At 38.7% G+C, this 19716-nt stretch overlaps 3 protein-coding genes and 1 pseudogene across 8 annotated transcripts; 2 read left to right on the top strand and 2 right to left on the bottom strand.

Annotated features, from left to right (window-relative positions):
* The first annotated feature begins 918 nt into the window (after positions 1 to 918).
* LOC113682451 (beta-2 adrenergic receptor) lies at positions 919 to 4429 on the top strand. Of its 2 annotated transcripts, none has more exons than XM_089211395.1 (3): positions 919 to 1056; positions 1663 to 1712; positions 3089 to 4429. In XM_089211395.1, the coding sequence occupies exons 2-3, from the start codon at positions 1688 to 1690 to the stop codon at positions 4171 to 4173; spliced, it is 1110 nt and encodes a 369-aa protein (XP_089067521.1). In that variant the 5' UTR covers positions 919 to 1056; positions 1663 to 1687; the 3' UTR covers positions 4174 to 4429. The 2 variants fall into 2 exon arrangements, with proteins under 2 accessions (XP_089067521.1, XP_089067520.1); XM_089211394.1 differs by lacking the exon at positions 919 to 1056 and adding an exon at positions 1146 to 1230.
* Positions 4430 to 5434: 1005 nt separating this feature from the next.
* On the bottom strand, positions 5435 to 6698 carry LOC149042798 (uncharacterized; annotated as a pseudogene). The gene has a single exon (XR_016188218.1). The product of XR_016188218.1 is annotated as an uncharacterized LOC149042798 (transcript).
* Positions 6699 to 9853: 3155 nt separating this feature from the next.
* LOC113682470 (uncharacterized) lies at positions 9854 to 11951 on the top strand. The gene is made up of 2 exons (XM_027199638.2): positions 9854 to 9994; positions 11043 to 11951. The coding sequence occupies exons 1-2, from the start codon at positions 9926 to 9928 to the stop codon at positions 11730 to 11732; spliced, it is 759 nt and encodes a 252-aa protein (XP_027055439.2). The 5' UTR covers positions 9854 to 9925; the 3' UTR covers positions 11733 to 11951.
* Positions 11952 to 13878: 1927 nt separating this feature from the next.
* On the bottom strand, positions 13879 to 18921 carry LOC113682433 (serine protease 33). Of its 4 annotated transcripts, none has more exons than XM_027199603.2 (5): positions 18617 to 18921; positions 16903 to 17016; positions 16087 to 16311; positions 15634 to 15810; positions 13879 to 14971 (listed from the first exon to the last, which is right to left on the bottom strand). In XM_027199603.2, the coding sequence occupies exons 2-5, from the start codon at positions 17000 to 17002 to the stop codon at positions 14541 to 14543; spliced, it is 933 nt and encodes a 310-aa protein (XP_027055404.2). In that variant the 5' UTR covers positions 17003 to 17016; positions 18617 to 18921; the 3' UTR covers positions 13879 to 14540. The 4 variants fall into 4 exon arrangements, with proteins under 4 accessions (XP_027055404.2, XP_089069648.1, XP_089069649.1 ...); XM_089213522.1 differs by having other exon boundaries at positions 16903 to 17114; positions 18617 to 18747; XM_089213523.1 differs by lacking the exon at positions 18617 to 18921 and adding an exon at positions 17693 to 17810.
* Positions 18922 to 19716: the final 795 nt, after the last annotated feature.

Raw genomic sequence — 19716 nt, 5'->3', positions numbered from 1 at the left:
AAAATATTTTTTGACAATTATTCCCCGAATCCTTAATGGTTTTTGTGTCCACGGGGAGTCTGTTTTTTTTTTTTTTTTCTTTTTTTTTTTTTTTTTTTAAGAGGTAGAAATGCTTTCGTTGCGGATTAATCAAATTTCAGATTTCAGTCGGCGTATGGTTCGTAAAGATGGCTAGAACATAATAAAAAAAGCATTAACATGTATGGCTATCAACATATGTTTCCATTTTGCAACGGCTTAAGTCAACTGGTGGTGATAGAAAACAGTAGAAATGGCAATTTTGTCGTTTCCTTGGTTAATAATTCAAATTTTGCATCTGAAAATGTTGACGATGAACAGTTGTCACCTTCTTGTTCATAAACAGACTCAAGGAGTGATATTGGATTTGTCAACTTCGCAGCTGCACTTAGCATTACTAAAAGAAACTATTGAGAACAGCAAAACAATTGTGTTATCTATATTATTGAAATTTCTCGTTTACGTTTTGTTTAATATCATTTCAGAATGTACGATTTGACCCCCTTTAGAAAGTATTTAAGGTGGGTTTGCACTCATCGTTCGAAATCGACCATTTCCTCTTCTCGTCGTCCTAAAATTACCAAGTCAAAGAACTCCGAAGAGTCATACAATCACAACAGGCCACAAGTGTTAATGACATAGACGCAAGCCATTTTCGAATTTCGCGTACAATTTTTGCTCGACAAATCAAAAAAAAAAAAATTTCCAATCTTACTCAGGTTTGGGTGATTACCGATATCCTTAATTCTTTAAACTCAAAGACATTATTCGCTTTAGATTTCATTCCAAAATGTCCCTTTTTTAAGCACGAAAAAGATTCCCACAAATGCTAATCAAGGCAAGCCCTCATAGATTAGCCAGCAGCTTTCAAAGAAACACATCTTGATTGTATTTAAATATTTACGTTTGATGGAAGGACGATTAGCTGCTGTAAACTTAAAAGAACGACTTAAACCTTGCGCCATCACACAGTAAATGAATTACTGAAAAACACTGTTCATTCGCAAACAAAAGCGGCATTTGGCTTCCGAGTCAAAGGTAAGAGAGCGGAAAAGTAAATTTTGCCTACTTAATGAGCCAAATACTAATTATCTGCTTTGAAGGCTAAGAACAAAACAAAGAAAACATTCTCCCAAAGGTGTCATTAGCACCTTCCACCCAAGAAGGCTCGTTTTTTTTCGACCCAAGCCATTCTTTTCATACTTTGACCAGGTTTGTAAAGTTGAGTTTAATAGAGAACTACTCTTCATGATGACAAACTTTAAATTGGAAAATGTCTGACTTGGCTATTGCGTGGATAACAACACTTTTGCGAGTCTCACGAAAGCAAGATTTTATGATCGATATTCGTTCGCATTTCGTGGAGTATAACATCCTTCAGTGTACGAGTTCGATTGTTTCTTCCACTTTAAATTTCGGCCAATTGTGTTAGGCATATAACAACTTGTATCTGAAAATTGTACAGCTAATTTTCATTTCGTTTAAAGATGATTTAATGCACTCACTAAGGTATCTTTTAAGTTGTTAAGTGACCGGCAGAAGTTGGCATTTGTTCAGTACGGTACTATTTTTTTAGCAGAGTACACAAAAACGTCGTTGCCACTACGATTCATCTTAACTAGTTTTATTTTTCTTTCATCACAGATATCTTTTGAGATCATTGAATAACATGAAAAATCAGTCCACACCTGCAGGTAAATTTATAAAAATTCCCGTCAGTTTTAACACGTTTGGAATAATATTGCATTGAGAGCACAAGCCACATTTTTTAAGCAATTCGCACGTTTTGGTATATGAGTTTTGAACTTTATAGTGGATAAAATTTAGACTTTTTAAGACAGAGTCTGTTGATAGCGAGCAATTAAAAAACCATTAAGATAAAGGAAACACTTAAAGGATTACAGCAATTTTGCGGGCAGTTGTCTGTGGCTGTAAAAGCTCGTTCGTCGCTCCTCAAAGGAGCCACCGTACCGAGAAGAAAGACAAAACCTCCTCCTGAAAATCAATCATTTGATAAAATCTTTCACGGGAGAGACTTCAAATAGAAGCGACACTGATTAAAAAATTACATCTACAAAAATCCTAACACAAGAGAAGAACAGAAATCCCATTAATAGTATCCTACAGATCCCACCAGAATAAATCACGAAAATTTCCTGAACCACTAAAGGTGGTAGCAACTAAGATACACAGTGTCTTCTTGTTTCTAATATTGAAGTCAGTTTGGTTAGTCTCACAATTCGAAAAAAAGTAATTTTGTTTGTTTATTTTTCCTCACCTTTGTGGAGTAACAATTGCGGAACTGACATAGATAATGACATGTTCTCTCTTAAGTTTGAGGAAAAACAGAAAAAAGAGCCGAAGGAAAACGAGGAGGATTGATGGTGGTGTAAGATGAATTGCGGGCGAACTCAAACTTAAGCAAGAGACCAGAACACATATTAGAGAAACCAAAATCTCTGGATACAAAATATTCTCCTTCATGTATTTGCCAGGAATCTGGTGAAAACATAATACTCATTAATATGAATTATTTCACTTGTTGTATATCTTTGTCAAACAACTCTTATTATCGCTGCAATGTTCAAAGTTAGGCCTGATCATCCCAAGTTAGACCTGATCAGTAAATTCGAAATGGTAAAGAAATAGGACTTAAGACAGCTTAGGTAACTTGGTAAGAAGTTATGGTGATCAGAGTGCTTCTATGCATGTGCACTTCTCTATTTTGATTGATGAATGAACTGGGCCTCTATTCCTCAACTTCACCAAAAAAAAGGTCATGAAATGTTTCTGAGAAGCTCATCAAATAAATCTCAGTTTCTGTAGAATGAACAGAATAGTCCATGGCAAGTTATCCCACAACATTTCCTCAGGTTTCCCTGAGAGATCGCCGGGACCAACTTACAGTCTTAGGTGGAGAAAGGCACTAACCGACAGGCTATCGAGTCACTGACAAAGAGATCCAGATTTCTAGCTTAGTCCCCTTGGGTTTTCAAGGAAACATTTTAAAGTTACTTTTTGGTGAACTGCTGAACACTTACATCTCCTGTGTTTTTTTTCCTTTTAAAAGGACTTTCAAGAAATTCGACAGACGATGTCACTTCTGAAGGGTATTACAAATCAGTCACCGTTGGACCATTGGTTGTTTGGAGTCTCCTCCTAAGCTTTATCGCTCTCACTATTATTTTGTCAAACACACTTGTTATTTTTTCATTCATCAAGTATGCCAAACTGCGCACGCGCACCAACTGCCTAATAATTAGCCTCGCTGTGGCGGACTTACTGGTCGGTCTCGTTTCCGTACCTGGTTGGCTAATCCTTATTCACAAAGAGGAAAATCAAAGGTCTACTTGGTATAGCGTTCTCATGGAAATATGGTATGTCTTTGAGATCCTTAGCGGAGTGGGGTCCATATTTCATCTAATGGCTCTAAGCTGGGATCGACTGTGTGCCATTGTATGGCCGCTGAAGCATCGTTCATACACTAAAACGAAATATCTGGTTATAATCTTCGTAGCTTGGTCAGTGGCAACGCTAGTGTCAGGGCTCTCTGTAACTGGAAATAGGAATTCGCCACAAGCGTACAACATGACAGTTATTTGCCTGTGTTTCTTCCTGCCTCTTGTTCTGATCTTTTTAGCCCAAGGAATAACTTTGGTCACTATCAAACGCAACATTGCTAAATTTCACCATAGCTCCAGCCTGAAGCGGGATGTCAGAGCGACTAAAACAATTCTTATCATGATAGGCTTGTTTTTGATTGCCTGGCTGCCATTCTTTTCTTTGGGTTTGGTTCGTTTCATACAAGACGACCACTCTGCATTACCCGCAAACGCAATCTTTGCAGTCAAAATGTTGCAATACAGTAATTCACTTTTTAATCCCATTCTTTACGGGCAAAAGTTTCCAGAATTCAGAAAAGCATACATAATGATTTTATGTTCTGCCAAAAGTGATGGTGACAGCGCACGGTTTGCAATTTCTTCATCAGTAAACACAAATAACTTTGGAACTTCTTCGTCCACTATTCGTGCGTTATGTCCTCCTCCACAAAGATCTCACAGATTATTACGTGCCTTGATAAGGCAGCATGACGAGAAGATAGACAAACCACAGGAAGAGGAGGAGCTGACGTTCATGGACAGTGGTCTTTGACACTTTTTAAAAGGATTTATTGCATAGTGTACGCCTTCAGTGGAAGCTAGACGGCGAGTATGTCTTCTTAAATGATGTTCATTTAACATGGTGCATTTACAAAAAACCTGTGTTCTCAATTTTGTTTGGGCTGGATCGTAAGAAAGAGAAAAAAGTAGTTTTACTAGAGTAAATAGTGTGCTTTGGCTATTCGTAATTTACTGCTACCCATAAAGCCTTGCTGTGGAAATAAAATTATCAAAGAATTTCTGAGGAAGCTATGCCTCTTCGCCATCGACGTTTTTTTAAGCCATGCCAGATGGCGCCTACGACAAATTTCATAGAGAGCTTTATTGTGACACAGTCAGTTATTAAAAACGGATCACGTTCCAACTGTTTCGCATTCACTAGGGTTTAAGCAAACCAAACCCCCACGGCAGCTCTAATGAGGACTTCAACAGCCGTACATGTCCATCTTAAAGTTTGTACATTTCATTATCCTCCAATGCAAAACGACAACGTGAAATGACCTAAATTTTGCGTCGTCCGAACTCAATCCTTTCCACCAGTATCACGATTCAAATGAGATATGACGGTTGAAAGGTTCTGACTGCTTCAAGTCCCTTGTATTTTCACTTTTTCCTATGCCTACGTGTACCCGTACCTCCCCCCCGCCCTTTGCTAACTCACGATGAAAACACCATTTCTGATGAAGAATTCGCTTTTCTTTACGATTGTTTTCTGTCGAAAAATTCAGTTTTTTGAGTCTTACGATCAATTCGACCCAGGTGATACGTCCTCAGCTGATTGCAAAGCGGAATTCCGAATCGAAAGGGCTGTTCTTTGCCGACTTGCCGATGTTTTACAAATTCCTCCGGTGATTAAATGCAGACAGAGGAGACTTTGTGATGGTCTCTAGGGGCTGTGTGTGCTTCTGTGGCGAACGAGCTACCCTTGTCGATGCAGTGACATGATTCCACGATTTTCAAGACCAGTGTCTGTTTTGAGTTTGATTACCACTGAAGTCTTAAATTTTATTTTTGAAAACCCATGGTCACAGATTGGAACGGAAATGTTCCAAACCCTCTGGCTCTTCAGATATATGCAGAAGCAATATCGAGAAAAGGGTCACCACTACAAAATTGTTTCGGCTTTACAAATGGATCTGTTCGGCCAACTCAAGACCTGACACTGGGCAAAGAGTCGTTTACAATGGACACACGAGAGTGCATGGCTAAAATCTCAGTCCGTTACCCAACCCGATGGATTAATTGCAAATATCTTTGGATCAGTAGCTGAGCACTTTATTTACATTGTTCTATCCAATACATAGACACACGTAATGTAAAGATTTTCCCTAACTTGGCTGGTTAAAATATGCCAAAAGATAAACAGTTTTGAGCTTGGTTTTAGTTTATCTAGACCTGAGTATTTGATGTTATATCCAAATAATATCCTCAAGTTGATAATTTTTTTTTACTTTTCGACATCTGTCTGCTCGACACGGTCTATTAAAGTTGTTAGGCGAATTTGGTCACTCCTGGGAGTCAAAAATTGGGGCTCTCTGTAGTTTTGTCAAAATATGGCAAGAGTAAGGGGTGCCTAAAAGACAATAAATTCTCTTTGTTGAATATTATTTTCTCTAGAATAAACCTCTTGTGTTACTTTTCGGAGGGATGTAAGCACGATGCTGCAATGCTGGCTGATTTTGGGCTCCTAAATGACTTAAGACGATTTGCCTTCTCCCCCACAAGAGCACCTATGCGTGTTTACGGGGATCCCGCATATCCCCTCCGGACTCTTCTACAGGGCCAATTTCGTCGGGCACATCTCAAACTACTAATGAAAGCATATAATACAGCAACGAGCACAGTTCGCACTTCCAGGCCTAGTCCTAGTCTTAGTCAGAATGAACATATCAGTGGCATTGGGGATAATGTATTTTTCCAGGTGATAACCACCTTAAGTTGCACAATGATATTATAGAAGTTATAGCTTCAATTGAACATATGTTACTTAACTCAAAAGAAAATATCATGCTCAATGAAAACAACTTTACTTATCACCTTCGGTAAAACCGAAAGAAACATGGTGTTCATTTGCTGTTGCTTTCGCAGGAGTGCAAATGCTGCGAGCGGTTGTGCGTATATCTGGCCTGACTTGCAGCATTTGGAGATCCATCCTTTTCTGATCTCCGTTTCTTCGTCTCCCTTATGTTTTCCATTACTTTTTTTCCTATGCCGTCAGCCGTTTCTTTATCCTCTTGTTTAGAGGAAGAATCCGCGTCCGCAAATCATCCGTAGAGATTCCACTTCCCTTTTTCTTCCTCGCTCATTTTCTTCGTAAATTTCTTCCTCAAATGCACCATCTCTCTCTCACTGCTCTTTTGTCTCTGAGTTGAAACTTTGGAGAGTCAATTCCATTCAGTGTCTCTACTATGGCCTCCTATACCAGACCACGCTCTAGGCTTCCCTTTTTCACAACAAACACATTTCCGGCTGACATTCTCGTAATAGCAACACATCATACTCCTTCGTCCACTCCATTTGCCTGAGAGAAAAGTCGAAGTGGAAACAAATCAAAGAAAGATAGCGTTGTGGTAAATCAACGTTCTATTAATTTCTGGAGACTTCGTTACAACGTATAAGAGGGCTTCTCTTATGGACCTTGTGAGTAGTAAACCTAGAAATAGACAACGTCGAGAACGATTTCTTTATAATTAATGATTAATGTTATAAATTGTCACACAATGTAACGAAATACTAGACTGAACGTAACGCGAATAGGAAGATTTCGTGACATGATATTTCACAACGTTGTAAATAAAGTTCAACACTGATTTGCATGCGTACAGTGAACTCAATGACGATACCGAGCTAAAGAGTAGCTCTGTGTACAATCAGAACAGCCCCACCCTGCCCATTGTCAACTTCGAAGAATTCCTAGGCGACAACGATGACATTACTGATCAAGATCTCGTCGCTTGGGTTTCTATCGGATGTATCCAATTTCCGAGCTCCGAAGATATCCCGAACGCTGCGACGCCTACGAACACGGCCAGGTTCTTTCTTCGGCCTTTCCATTACTTCGACGCCGATCCTTCAATAAATTCTACCGGTGCAGTGTTTATCAAACCTTCGACAGACAAAAGTGGTTCAGGTCCTCCTGTGGTTGCGAGCCGTGTGGATCATGGTAAAGATGTCTGCGTGCCAAAAGAAAATATGACATTAACTTAACAGGAACTTACGATTGAAGAACGCGTTCAACTCATATTATTAGTTCACAGGAGACATTTGACGCACAGTTCCAGTCAATAGGGCAAAAAAGAAGAGATGTTGAAGCTGCTATTCTCCCTCCACCCAGCTGTATTCAGGACTAGATGATAGAAACAGAAAATTCAGTATTTTATCAGTATTCAGGCATTATGAAGGTTATCAAATCGCGAAATATATGAGATGTAAAGAAGAGTAAAGGTAAAGCTCGTTAGAAAAGTCAAGGATTGCGATAAAAAGATGTAACCATTTAGAGCGACGGAAAATATCACATAAAGCCAATAAGAACTCAAGGTTGAACAAGAAGTCTGTCTGAAGCGCGGGAAAACGCGAGTGGCTACTTCACTATGGGTTTAAGTGTTGTTAAATAACTATATTGATCTTAACTTGGAAATTTATCTTAACTTCTCTTCTCTTGGTTCTGTAGATTAGTCCGCAAAAATAAGTTTCGCTGTTTGTATTAGGTAGAAATTCGGTGCTTTATTTCATGAAGGCGAAGCTTTCTTCCGCAAGCTAAGTTTTTTCCCTAAAAATAACGTTGCATAATGACTGTAAATATATAGAAATCATTTATGTACATAACTTTGTATCTTTGTGTTTTAATGTTCCAAAGCAAAAATGAGAACTGGATTGACCAAATAGTGTTCTGAACCCATACAGAACATGTCTGATAAAAACCAAAGAATCTTTCAGTCAATCTCGAAAACCACCTGATTTTAATTGGTCATCATTCAAGGAATTATCTACAAAAATGTTGTGAGTATTCAAAGTAGGAAATTGTTCACTGCAACCGAAACTTCTTAGAGTTACTTAGTCTATCGGACGTGGGTTGTAATATAAAACTGGAAATTATTGTTCTCAACGACAATGAAGCGATCATTACGCTATAAACAGCTTTCCCAGTTTGAACTTACGAAATATGTTTATCGCCCAAATATTTGCTAGAACTTCGTGAGCAGAGAAACAAGGGTCTGATCGTTAACACTGGCTCACACATTCCACCTTGTGGCAAACACTTTTGAACACGTGCAAACACTACAGCTATCCAATTTATATCAATGCTTTATGTCAACATTAAACATCTTGCATCCTGTTCTTCATGAAAGAACGAGCAGACATCTCTTTTGCGCTCTTTTCGTTGAATATTACAGTGATCAAATTCCAGAACAGTTCTATTTAACAAATAGAGCAGCCTTGACTGTGCTCTGTTCTGTTGTAAAGCACGCAGAAAGCGGCTAGAGCATGAGAAGTGTAGGGAGAAACAAGAGACGTAGTCTTCTTCTCCACTCGAAGGTACTACTTGCCGGCTCGCTTCTTCCGAAATTTCACTTTCAATCAACGAAAAAAGGCTAGAGAGAAGTCCCAGAAAAGGTCGGACAATTTGGCAGATAGCGTGACAGCTTTGGCTCGGCTCTATGCTCGATACTCTCGTAGTGTACGCTCTTTCAACCTATTATATCCAAAATTTATTATAAAGTTCAGTTGTGTATTCTTTGCCGGCCGAACGATCCTTTACCACGGCTTCGATCGAAGCTTTATCCATTACGATCATTACTTCCATATATTTCGACAGGACTCAAACTCTCTCTGTTGAAAGAGTGTGGAGTCAAACGTCCTTACTCGTGATTTCCCCTTCAATCTTGCATGTGTAGCCGACCATGTCACTTTATTTCAAAGTTGCATGTGATCTAAGCTAGAGAATACAATGAAATTTTGGTCAAAAACTGTTCTAAAACACAGACTTTAATCTCTGCAGACGTGGCCTCACGCTTTATTCAATAAAAAAATTATTTCTCTCCCCAACATGCTTCAGACATGTGTGTGTGTCATCCTCGTGCTCTGTTAGTTTTCGCGCTCACTTTGTTGCTACTTTTCCTTTCAATGGTTAACACAGGTAAGCTCTTGCTTGCAATGTATTCGGAAACAAAAGAAATATAGTTTTAATTCATTTACGATTTAGCATTACCAAAGAAGTGCTCTTAAGCACGCTCTAAACTTGCTATACTGTAAAACTTACGTTTACGAGTTTTAACTGAAAAAAAAAATCGTGTAACGCGCTCTTTCAGCACCTCTCATTACATCCTCGTAAAGGAGGAAATGACTTCTGCGGACGTGATTGCAAACTTATCCTTTCCCAAAAAAATCTATAATTAAACCAGACAGTCTGTTTTTTATTATAGCTCTCTATTCTTCCAGCACATTCATTATACTTAATGAAGTGAGTATAATGAGGTGAGTATAATTCATTATACTCAAAAGAGTGTTCTTAAACACCCTCTAAACTGGCTACACCATACAACCTACGTTTACGAGTTTTAACTGGAAAAAATATTGTGTAACATGCTCTTTCAGCACCTCTCATCATATCCTCTTTAAGGAGGATATGATTTCTGCTGACGTGATTGTAAACTTATCCTTTCCCAAAAACATCTATAAATAAACCACGCAGCGTGTCTTTATTTCAGTTCACTATTCTCCAAGCACATTCATTATACTCAAAGATGTGTTCGTCTGTTGTGGTGTTGCTTTTCGCGGTGGCTTTTCCGTTAGAGATTATTAAAGCAGGAAAGGTGAGCGAGTTTCAAATCTGTCGTGTTAAAATTACTTTGACGAGCTGTCGTTTAGTAAACATCTTAAACAGAGGGGACGGTTTTTGAACGTGACTTTCACTGGCACACCCTTAGGATTAAAGAAGCCTAATAGCATCAAATAAACAGAGAATCGAAATTTCTCAGGCGCGGTGCCTACAGTAAAAAAGCACAACTCTCGAACTGTGAAACCAAAACGCCACCAAAACGCACCAATAACCCTAAACCAAGGTGTTATATATAGCAACAAGAAAAATGGCCATAAAGCAGTCAAGATCGCGATCAACACAATTGTTAGCGTGACTCTGTATCACGAGATGAACGAGCTAATGTTCATTTATACGTTCGCTCTTACATTGAGTCTTTATTGTAAATTTCCCCTTGAGCTGATGGCCGTTCTAATCACTTTAGCTGTGGTCCGTCAACACCCCATCGAGAAGCTCTCTACTACGGAAAATAAATGTTGTGAGGAGTCTTTATAGCTTGAGGTTCAGGTTTTTTCACCAGCATTCCCCCATTGTTTCATCCCGAGGTTATTCAACACTTTGCAATATGCATTTATTATTTTGACGCTCAATGTTGGAATTTCCCCAGTTATTTTTTCTTTGTCTGGGAACCGAAGCTGACTTTCGGTTCACCAAATGTTCCTTCTTAGGTTTTCTAGTTTAACTAGGTGGTCTCAACACAAAAAAATCTTTTTTTTTTATTTAGGTCCCTCTCAAAAACAAGTTTGTTTTCAAGCAAATTTTTTTACAGCATGTTTTGTAGTAATAATTCTCAAGCTCAGCAAACCTAAGCAAACAGGTCCGCACTTTGGGTGCTTTGAGAAGTTAATTGTTGATCATAACTTCATTCAAAGTTAGCGCCGGGTACATCTGTAAACGGAGTGGTGGTTGATTGGAAAACACAGACGGTGTTTCTCGGAATTGGGAAAATTAAGTAAACAGCCATATACTACTGATCAGTGGCACTTGCTGAACGTGATAAGCTCATAGCCACATTCCTAATTCTTTTATTGTATTTGTCTCAGTTTTCTCAGGGAATCCACCTGGGAAAAAATAACTTCATAGCCCGATCCTGCCTGGACTATTTAAAAAATGGAGTGTTTGAAAACGGTTTCTACTGGCTTTTCGACGATAAGTACCAACGATACGTTGCTTACTGCGACCTTGAATCGGAGCCGGGTGCAGCCTGGACCCTTGTCATGTCTTGGAATCGAGCGTCCAGAAGCCTACGCCAATTCAAAAGCAGCACTTTTGCACAAGACGCACCGATTAACCACAAGACGCCGAACTGGGACTCGTACCGACAGACGCTCTCTCGGATGAAGAGCCTCCGCAGCACATCGACACACTGGCGAGCAACCTGCAGTTTCAATCACCTTGATAACATAGATTACCGAGACTACGTAAGGGGAAGTTTCAGCAACAACGATATTATGGGTTTTCTTGGACACGGCCAATGCCTGTTGGTGGACTACGTAAATATCCGTGGACATGCAGCTGGCCCTGGTACAACAGCAAGGTTCTGGCAGGTTCATAACACCTACATGCTTCACATCGACAGCAGTCGTACTGGCTGTGGGTTCGTGCCCACTGCTGGGTCTTCACCCAGTGAGGACAACTTTGGTTTTAACCAGGCTTTCAATACCAATTTCCGTTGTAACGGAGGCGATTTTTCCACAACACAGTGGTGGTTTGGTGGATACCTGGCTGAATAACCGATCAAATGCTGTGATTGTCTAGCATTACGCAAATGGAATTTATCTAAATGGACGGAAATTTGATTGATTAAATAGGAATGCAAAATTCTTGACTTTAAAGTTGACTCACGAAACGACTCTAACAGGCAACTAAAGGTTTATGAAATAGTTTGCAATTAGTAGATACTGAAATAAAGTACCTTTTATCCGAAATAAACCGAAAATTCATGTTAAAAATGTATTTTTGTGTACCGTTTGCTAGTTTTTTACCTTATTATTTTTTGTTGTTGTTGAAGCGCAAGATTGATTTGTTATACGTACAAAACGTGCATTACTGTTCATGTGCCACGCACTCAATTTAACCCAAAAAGTTTGTATCGTGCCTAACTAGCCCTTCAAAAATCTTTTCGAGCAATATTTATCAGTCGAAAGTTTGTTGGTTTGTTAAACTTTGTTTCAAAACTGACAGCTTCCACAGGATAGTTTTATTAAAGAGGAATACGTCATTTTGCTCGCAGAAAAACAACCGCACTTTCTAACTACGCGTTTGATTGAAACCAAACACAGGCCAATATACATACACCCTGCAGAAACCAGTCTTCAATCGGCTCGCGGCATTCCATGGCTGAACATCAATCGCCTCACGACTACTTTGTACACCATTAAAATGATAAATTTTTTTTTTGCTTCGACCTGTACCAGGCGACTTGCACTTAGAGAGAAGTGGTTTGAATGAGTCATAACGTGTAACTTGAATTGTCGACCTACAATCGGTGCTATGCGTTCATCGACAATCAACTAATCCTCAGGGTACACGAGTGGAAATGGATCATATTGATGCAAATTTACGCTACCCACTCCCCAACGAGGCAAAATAGTCATGGCGATGACTTTTCGAACAGGAACACTTCTTCTTCCATTCGGCAATAATCCCTTAGCATTACCAATAAAAAAGGGTTATTGTGAGATGTTTAATGTGCGACAAGTTGAGCCAAAGAAAAAAGCATAAAACAAAATTTTCCGTATGAGGAACGTGCGCGTTCGCGCGCACGCGGCGCGGGAAAAAAACACACGGCCAGCGAACGCCTCTGCGAGATACAAAATGCAAAAATAAAGATGACAAAATCGTATCATAAAATACTTATTGACTAAGTTATGATCGGTCGTGACGTACAGGCCTTTCTGCCCTCGGTCTCTACATCCGGGCCTCGAACAAAATATATTACTATCCTGGCCTCCCAAGCATTCACTAAGTACATAATATATTTTGTATCATTTGTCAGTTAACTAATATCTGTGGTTCATCTCATTTTACAAACTCTTATTAAAGCGACATGACAGTTCGTGTGTCGGTTTCATAGCGCCCGCAAGAAATGGGTCTCACGTTGTACCTTGAAGTCAGAACTGAGGAGACCGCCCCAGGAAAGGCTCTTCTTCAAACGAATTTTGATAAGAAACGAGTTCGCATATAACTATAAGGATTAGGAGTTCCGCAACGCGACCCCAGTGAAGTAACTGTAGTCATCTATGGTAAAAGCAGGACACATCCAAAAAGTGGCATAGGTGAGCACAGTTGTCATGTCATAAAATTAACGCTCTTCCGTCAATAATCCTACAGTAAAAAAAATCCGATAATTTGGAGTCTTAAAGAGAATTGTTCCCTCTTTCGATATTTTTCTTTCTTTTTCCGCATGCAAACGAAACATACAGATATGAAGACGTACCTGTAAATACTTGATAATTGATCAGGAACCAGTTATTTATGAACCAGTTATAATGTATCATTCCTCGAAAGGAAGTTTCGTCTTTGAAATCCATTTTTTGTCCTTGATTTTATGAAAGCAATGGAATCTGCACTGCAAGGCTAAAACTAGTCTGGCATATTTCAATTCTCAAGGATACAGGTAAGGAGTTGAATGAACGAGTTTCCATATAGATGCAATTTCACACTGAAGAAGACGATCACGGTACACAGCATTTGTAAGTTAAACACGCAAAAGGCCGGTGAATGTTGTCGTTGGTAAAACTGCCGTGGACACACAAAGAAAAAGACTATTTCCAAATTTAACCGTGTTAAATTTTCCCTGAGTAAAATATATCGACACCATTCCCGCAGAACGTTTTAATTCACAAACAAAGCTTTTGAAAGTCTTGACCATAAAAGTATGAAAAAAAAGTGTCAACATTCTCTATTCGTTTTCTGGCGTTTTACACTGTTTAGGCGAAAAGATTTCCACTATGTTCTCTGAGCTGGACTCCATCTTTTTTTTTATTATTATTCGAAAGCGCTTTACGTTTCAGTCTTCACATTGTACCCACCTTTAGACCTGCAGTCTGTAAACCTATGACTAAATCAACTATCTCAGTACCTGGACTACTCTTCTCTTCAAGCGGGAAAGGGAAACTCAAAGAGAAATGTAAATTTGAGATATGTAGTCCTCAATTTTTATAAGTATTTTAACTGCTGTGTAATTCTGTTTTGCAAAAACTCCCAATGTGGGAATAATAAATATGTGTCACACATGGGCATATGAAACAAAAACACATGAAAATTTAACAATAATCCCCTCCTGTAACCGTTCCTCGTAGAAAGCGAGAACTTCAAGAAAATAGTTGGTCATTGCCTACTTCTACTGCGAGAATAGATTTTGGAACTTTATCCTAGAATCTTTTCAATGGAAATAGAACGCTGCTCATGTTAGAAACCCTTTCCCAAATTAAACTTTGCTTGCTTGTTCTGGCTGAAGGGCATGCTAACTGGGAAAGTAATAGACAATCACTTCTCGTTTAACTGCCACATACAATCGTGAATTCATAGTATTAAAACTACTGTACAACTCCAGTAATCCAAGAGTTTAGAACTCGCACATCAGCATAAACGCCGTATTTATTTGGGACTGCACAATGTTTTCCCCATGATATGACGCCCACGAGGTACCATTGTCCTTCATATTCACAAGCTAGCGGTCCACCGCTATCTTTTTGACATGCATCAATCCCTCCATCCTTGTATCCGGCGCACAAAGCCGTCTTTGGAACAGTCCCATCGTAGGATTTCTTTTTGTTACATTCCGTTCGCGAAACTAAGCGTACCGGAGCTTCTTGCAAAAACTCCGACGGTGGCTTGTTCCATCCCTTTGATCCCCATCCTGTCACATAGCAGATTTTCCCGGGGAGGAATACTAAGCCATTCACGGGGAGACAGATAGGTCGCACAAAGCTATTATAGGTTACTGGGCTTGAAAGTTCAAGAAGAGCTGAAATAGAAGGGAAAGCTATGAAAAAAATTCGCGCTTTTCCTAGTCACGGCCAATCATCCATATGAACAGTAATTTTTACATTATGGAAAAACATTGTTGTTCGCGGCGTCTTAATGGGCGAACAGTGCTTTTCCAATAGTAACTAGTGCGGGAAACATCGCCACCGTTTGGGCGAAACCTTGCGAACCAAGACGTTGAAAAGATATGTGGACGCTGATTGGGGTGACAGTTTAACACCTTGAAAACAAAGCCGCTTTATTCAAAGGCAACGTCATGTAAAATGTTTTCCCTGGAAGAACTGTGAAAATTTCAGGAGAGGATCTGAAAAAATACGAGTGGGAGTTTCTTATCTGGGAGAAATAAGGAGGAGCGACTATTCTGCCATTATCACAAAGGACCCCTACTTGGTGAATATTAACATAACGCTTCGTGACTCAGTCGGTGGTTGTGCCCAATGAGTATCAAGGAGGTACGGATTCAAATTCCGTCGACCCCGAATTCAGTTTTCAGGACTCTCTTCCTACAATTTCTTCAGTTTAGTTTAGCTATGAGAATAATTTCGTTATTTTTTAAAATCATCCAGCTTGCACTCTAATTATATTTTATAACAATCATTTCCTGATGAGGATTTTTTCCCCTATCGCAGGGTTTTGACTCACCTACATCATAATCTGGAGGCTGAATAAGCACACCTTGAACAGTTTTACCCCAGTACTTTGGGTGCACGATGATGTTCTTTACTCCTCTCACTTGTTGAAACTCTTTCGACTCTGATGAAAGAGGATTGGCACCAAGTTTAACTTTCCAGCGAGTTGGATCCTTTGTTGACCGATAATCTGTTTAAATATAGATATATTTCAGACAAAGTTATCATCCTGGTTAGGAGGCGGAAATTTAATATTCAAGGATACAATGACATGACTTTTGCTTTAAGAAATACTAGCGAGCTCTCTTCGATGGAAGAAGGAAGTTCCTTGTTTGGCGTCTGTGTGAAATTCCTAACTTTTTTTCTGGCCTCTCATTAGCTGAGGTGTTTCGGTTAGAAACTCATTTACGACCATTTTCGTCATATATTATTAGAGTACCTTGGATTTTTCGCGTCATTCACACACCTGTGAAACAATGGCAAGCAGTTAAAACCCAGTTAGGTCTGATAATTGAGCCTGCACACACTTGGACATCATCCAGCATTAAAGCAACCTGCCAAGGCCATGCACCGTCACTGCTTACTCTCCCACCCACTATTCGCTTGTCTATCACATTGTTTCTTGTAATAGCCATTCCATAATAATTACTGGTTGTTGAGTGAAGAATACGTTGTCCACAAGAGTCCATACCTTAAATCAAAAAGGAGAACAGAATAATATTTCTTTGCCTCCTTGAATATTTTGGGATTATTTGTATCAGGAGGATGGTATTGTTACTAAAAGGAGTGACAGATTTCATTTCACAAAATAAACTTAAAACTTGAGAGAGCACAACTTCCTTCAGTGATATTCTCCGAATAATTTATTAAAAATGGTAAGTTTGTGTAAAATTAATTTCGAGCATACTAGACTGATGGGTACACAGTGATGACGGACGAAGTGTTGATGAAGGCGGACTTACGAGAGAAGTGAAGAAAGGAAGACAAGGTAAATCTTAAAAAGCATAAGCTAAAAGGAAACCATTTTGGAGTTTCGTTGAAATTTTTTTCCACCTTGCTTTCAAATTCAACTGGTTCTCTTCTTATCGTAAATGAGCACGAAATCTAAATCTGCCTTTTGCAGTAAAAATCTTTCTCTACTTTTATCGGAAAAAAATCATTAACTGCCCCAAACATCAGTTCAAACAATGCTAAATAGAAAACAAGTATAGAACGATTTAGAGCACCTTTCCCCCCCCCCCCTGATTATGCAATTCTCGTACTTCACTTTATACCAACTTACCTTGGGGGAATCGTTCCTTCTGTAGGACAGTAGAACCACAACAAACGTTGATGATCATAAAAGACATACACGTAACACTTTCTCTTTTCCACAGCATCATTGGGTACAAAATGACTGCGATTAAACAAAAACGGTCAAAAAGGCGTCTCTCACAAGTCATCATGTCATCTGCGTCCCGTGATTTGTAAAGTGCCTTGGATTCAATATCTAGCCTGCAACAAACTTTCTTTTTGTATTTGAATAAAGGGGGCAAGTTTCTAAAGAAACTGTGGTGCTGCGTCAGTGGGAGAGTATAACAGGGTAATTTGGTACTATCAACTGAGTTGATAATACTAAATTACCCTTTCCTTTTACATGGTTAAGCGTATATGGCTCCCTAGGAATTACGTGTGCACAAACACGTACCAATCCTTTGGATCTTTTCATCAAATCAACATTGATCTTTAAACGAGAAGGATTTCGCAGCGAAACGTTGTCGTTCATAGGTCACGCGGCTATCTCTGTTTTTTTTCTCAGCGATACACTTAAAGCAGCTGCTTCTTTTTGAATTAGGAAAACAGCCCAAAGAGCGGGAATCTTTGAAATAAATTTACTTGTTAAAAGAGATCATGACGACAGAGAACCGTTGCTTGTAAATTATTGCGCTCATATTCTTCCATAAAAAAAGATCGGCGGCCTCTGTGCCTAAAACTCACCATCTAGACTCATACTATTGAAAAACGGTAAGATAATGTTAAATTGGCCTGAAATTAGCATATGTTCAAGTCATTATTTACCGTCCAATGCCTACCTAGAAGACGCTTTCTGTCGGCTTAAGCAGTAGCTGAGTAGTAAAAAATTCTGCTTTCGTATGAATCAAAGACCAAAAAAAAAATGGACTCTGCGATTAAAAATCCTACTTCTGTTTCACATCTTTCATTGATTATCTTAAAGAACTTTCTCGTTACATCCAATTACTTAGAGAATAAAGCCGATCATCTTCTTTGAAAGCTGCCGACCTTCCTTGTTCAATATTTAATTAAAAGCTCCACATTCAAACGTTCGCAAACATTAGTTCAATGCTATTCTTTAGTTTATCTTTGAACAACTCCCCATTTCCGTCGTTTGGTCTTGGTATCAGCTTCTCCCCAGATAGTATAATTTTAGCAGTTGTTTAAAATCGTGAACATCAGCTGCGGAAATTACACACAGTAAACGAAGATAATTCGGCTTGTATTGGACAAATAACAGCTAAAACACTAACATGTAAATGAAGTGCAGGAACAATTCTATCGATGCTCAATAAATTTTGGTCTTTTATCACTTGCACAACAGTCTGCCAAACACGGTAATAAGTTAACTGAATATTTGACTTGTGCTCACCTATATCAAAATATTATAGCTGACTTTTGAAATCTTTTTAGGCAAAGCAGTTAAGAAATTCAGATACTTGTCTTTGAAAGATTATTTATTAACCGAATAGATTTTATTTTTAAAATTGTCCCAATATTAATTTTACTGAATACAACAGTAACGTTTTTCCACCAATTAAACGTCTCTAACAAGACGGTGAACTTTCAGAGTAAATGGATCAGTACAACCAGTTAAAATAACAACGCAAAATCTCGTCGCAATTTCCAATAGCAGCTCAATAAACTGTCAAAGTTATAAATCCGTTTCTTTATCTCGGGGCTTGAATCAAAAGTAAAAAATTTTACAATGGTAAACACCTTACCTGTCAATTTTGTGAATATTCTAGCTGAAGAACGATTTGTGTGACTTGTCTTTTATCGAGAAAAGTCGTCGGTATAAGCGCTTCTTGTCCGCTTACACCTGTTAACAAACCACCCTTAACATAACAAAGATATCCTGCTGATTATGTTTGGCGGCGTAAAAATTCATTTTAAGGGCTCAAAATAACCATGTTGATCCTACTTATAACTACCAAGCCATCACTGACTCCCCGTGCTGCAGGATTGCACTGAAATTTTTATGCCATCAGTTGAAAGATTTGAGTGGTGTGGCCTTTCTTTCGAGTCTGGTTAATGTATTGTTGTTCGTTGACTATAAAGTTACTTTTAAGCCAGGTGCACTTTGTTGACTTTTAAACCAGTCTTAGCCTTAGTCTTTCTAATTAACTCTCCCCGCCTAATCTTTAAACCAGTCTTAGCCTTTCTTTCTAATTAACTCTCCCCGCCTAATCTCCCTTTTAACAGGATAAAGTTTTCTTCGGAAATTTAGTTCTTTGGAAGTTTCTCAACGTCTTATAAGACCGTGGTTCTTTGATTTTCTTTCTTTTTTTTTATTTTCTTGTATTCGTTTGGTGAATGCTGGAATAACTTTTTTTAACCTCCCATCCCAATTTTTACAATTTACCCGCTAAATTAATATCTTAAGACAGAAAATAAGAATCCACACGGTTTTTCCTGCTCTATTGACATAACTATAAAGCCAATTGGTATCCCAAGCGTCAGCCGTAGCAAACAAAATCTAACCTTTCAAGTTTTCGCGTTCTATTCCGTTTTTGTATAATTAGACCGCCCTCCTAGCTATTAGTTTCTCTAATTGTGTTTGCAATGCAATCATTCGCCTCCGTAACTGCAAATTGAAATAAAAAGTATGTTCCGTCGTGTACGCCTAGTGTTAAGTGTCACTGGATTGTTAGCATTTATATGTAGGAAGTGTGTCGTTAAAAAGTAATTGTAGTACTTCATAGTCTTTAATGAAAACGATTTTCCAACTGAGTTTCGAAAATCGAAAACCAAAGTAATCCCAGCGACCAATCGATCAAAGATTCACATTATCACGAGATAACGAGAACTCAAAGTAAAAATA

This window comes from Pocillopora damicornis, chromosome 7 (genome assembly GCF_964200805.1).
Source record: "Pocillopora damicornis chromosome 7, jaPocDami1.2, whole genome shotgun sequence".
NCBI lineage: Eukaryota > Metazoa > Cnidaria > Anthozoa > Scleractinia > Pocilloporidae > Pocillopora > Pocillopora damicornis.
This window is presented reverse-complemented; position numbering and strand designations above follow the sequence as displayed.

Bases quoted from the DNA above. Each gene is read 5' to 3' on its own strand.
- LOC113682451 (XM_089211395.1), top strand. From the start codon at position 1,688: ATGAAAAATCAGTCCACACCTGCAG. The intron at 1,713-3,088 runs GTAAATTTATAA...TCCTTTTAAAAG, and splicing joins AAATCAGTCCACACCTGCAG to GACTTTCAAGAAATTCGACA.
- LOC113682470 (XM_027199638.2), top strand. From the start codon at position 9,926: ATGTGTTCGTCTGTTGTGGTGTTGCTTTTCGCGGTGGCTTTTCCGTTA. The intron at 9,995-11,042 runs GTGAGCGAGTTT...TATTTGTCTCAG, and splicing joins AGATTATTAAAGCAGGAAAG to TTTTCTCAGGGAATCCACCT.
- LOC113682433 (XM_089213522.1), bottom strand. From the start codon at position 17,065: ATGATGACTTGTGAGAGACGCCTTTTTGACCGTTTTTGTTTAATCGCA. The intron at 16,312-16,902 runs GTAAGTTGGTAT...TTTTGATTTAAG, and splicing joins GAAGGAACGATTCCCCCAAG to GTATGGACTCTTGTGGACAA. The intron at 14,972-15,633 runs GTGAGTCAAAAC...CTTCTATTTCAG, and splicing joins GCCTCCAGATTATGATGTAG to CTCTTCTTGAACTTTCAAGC.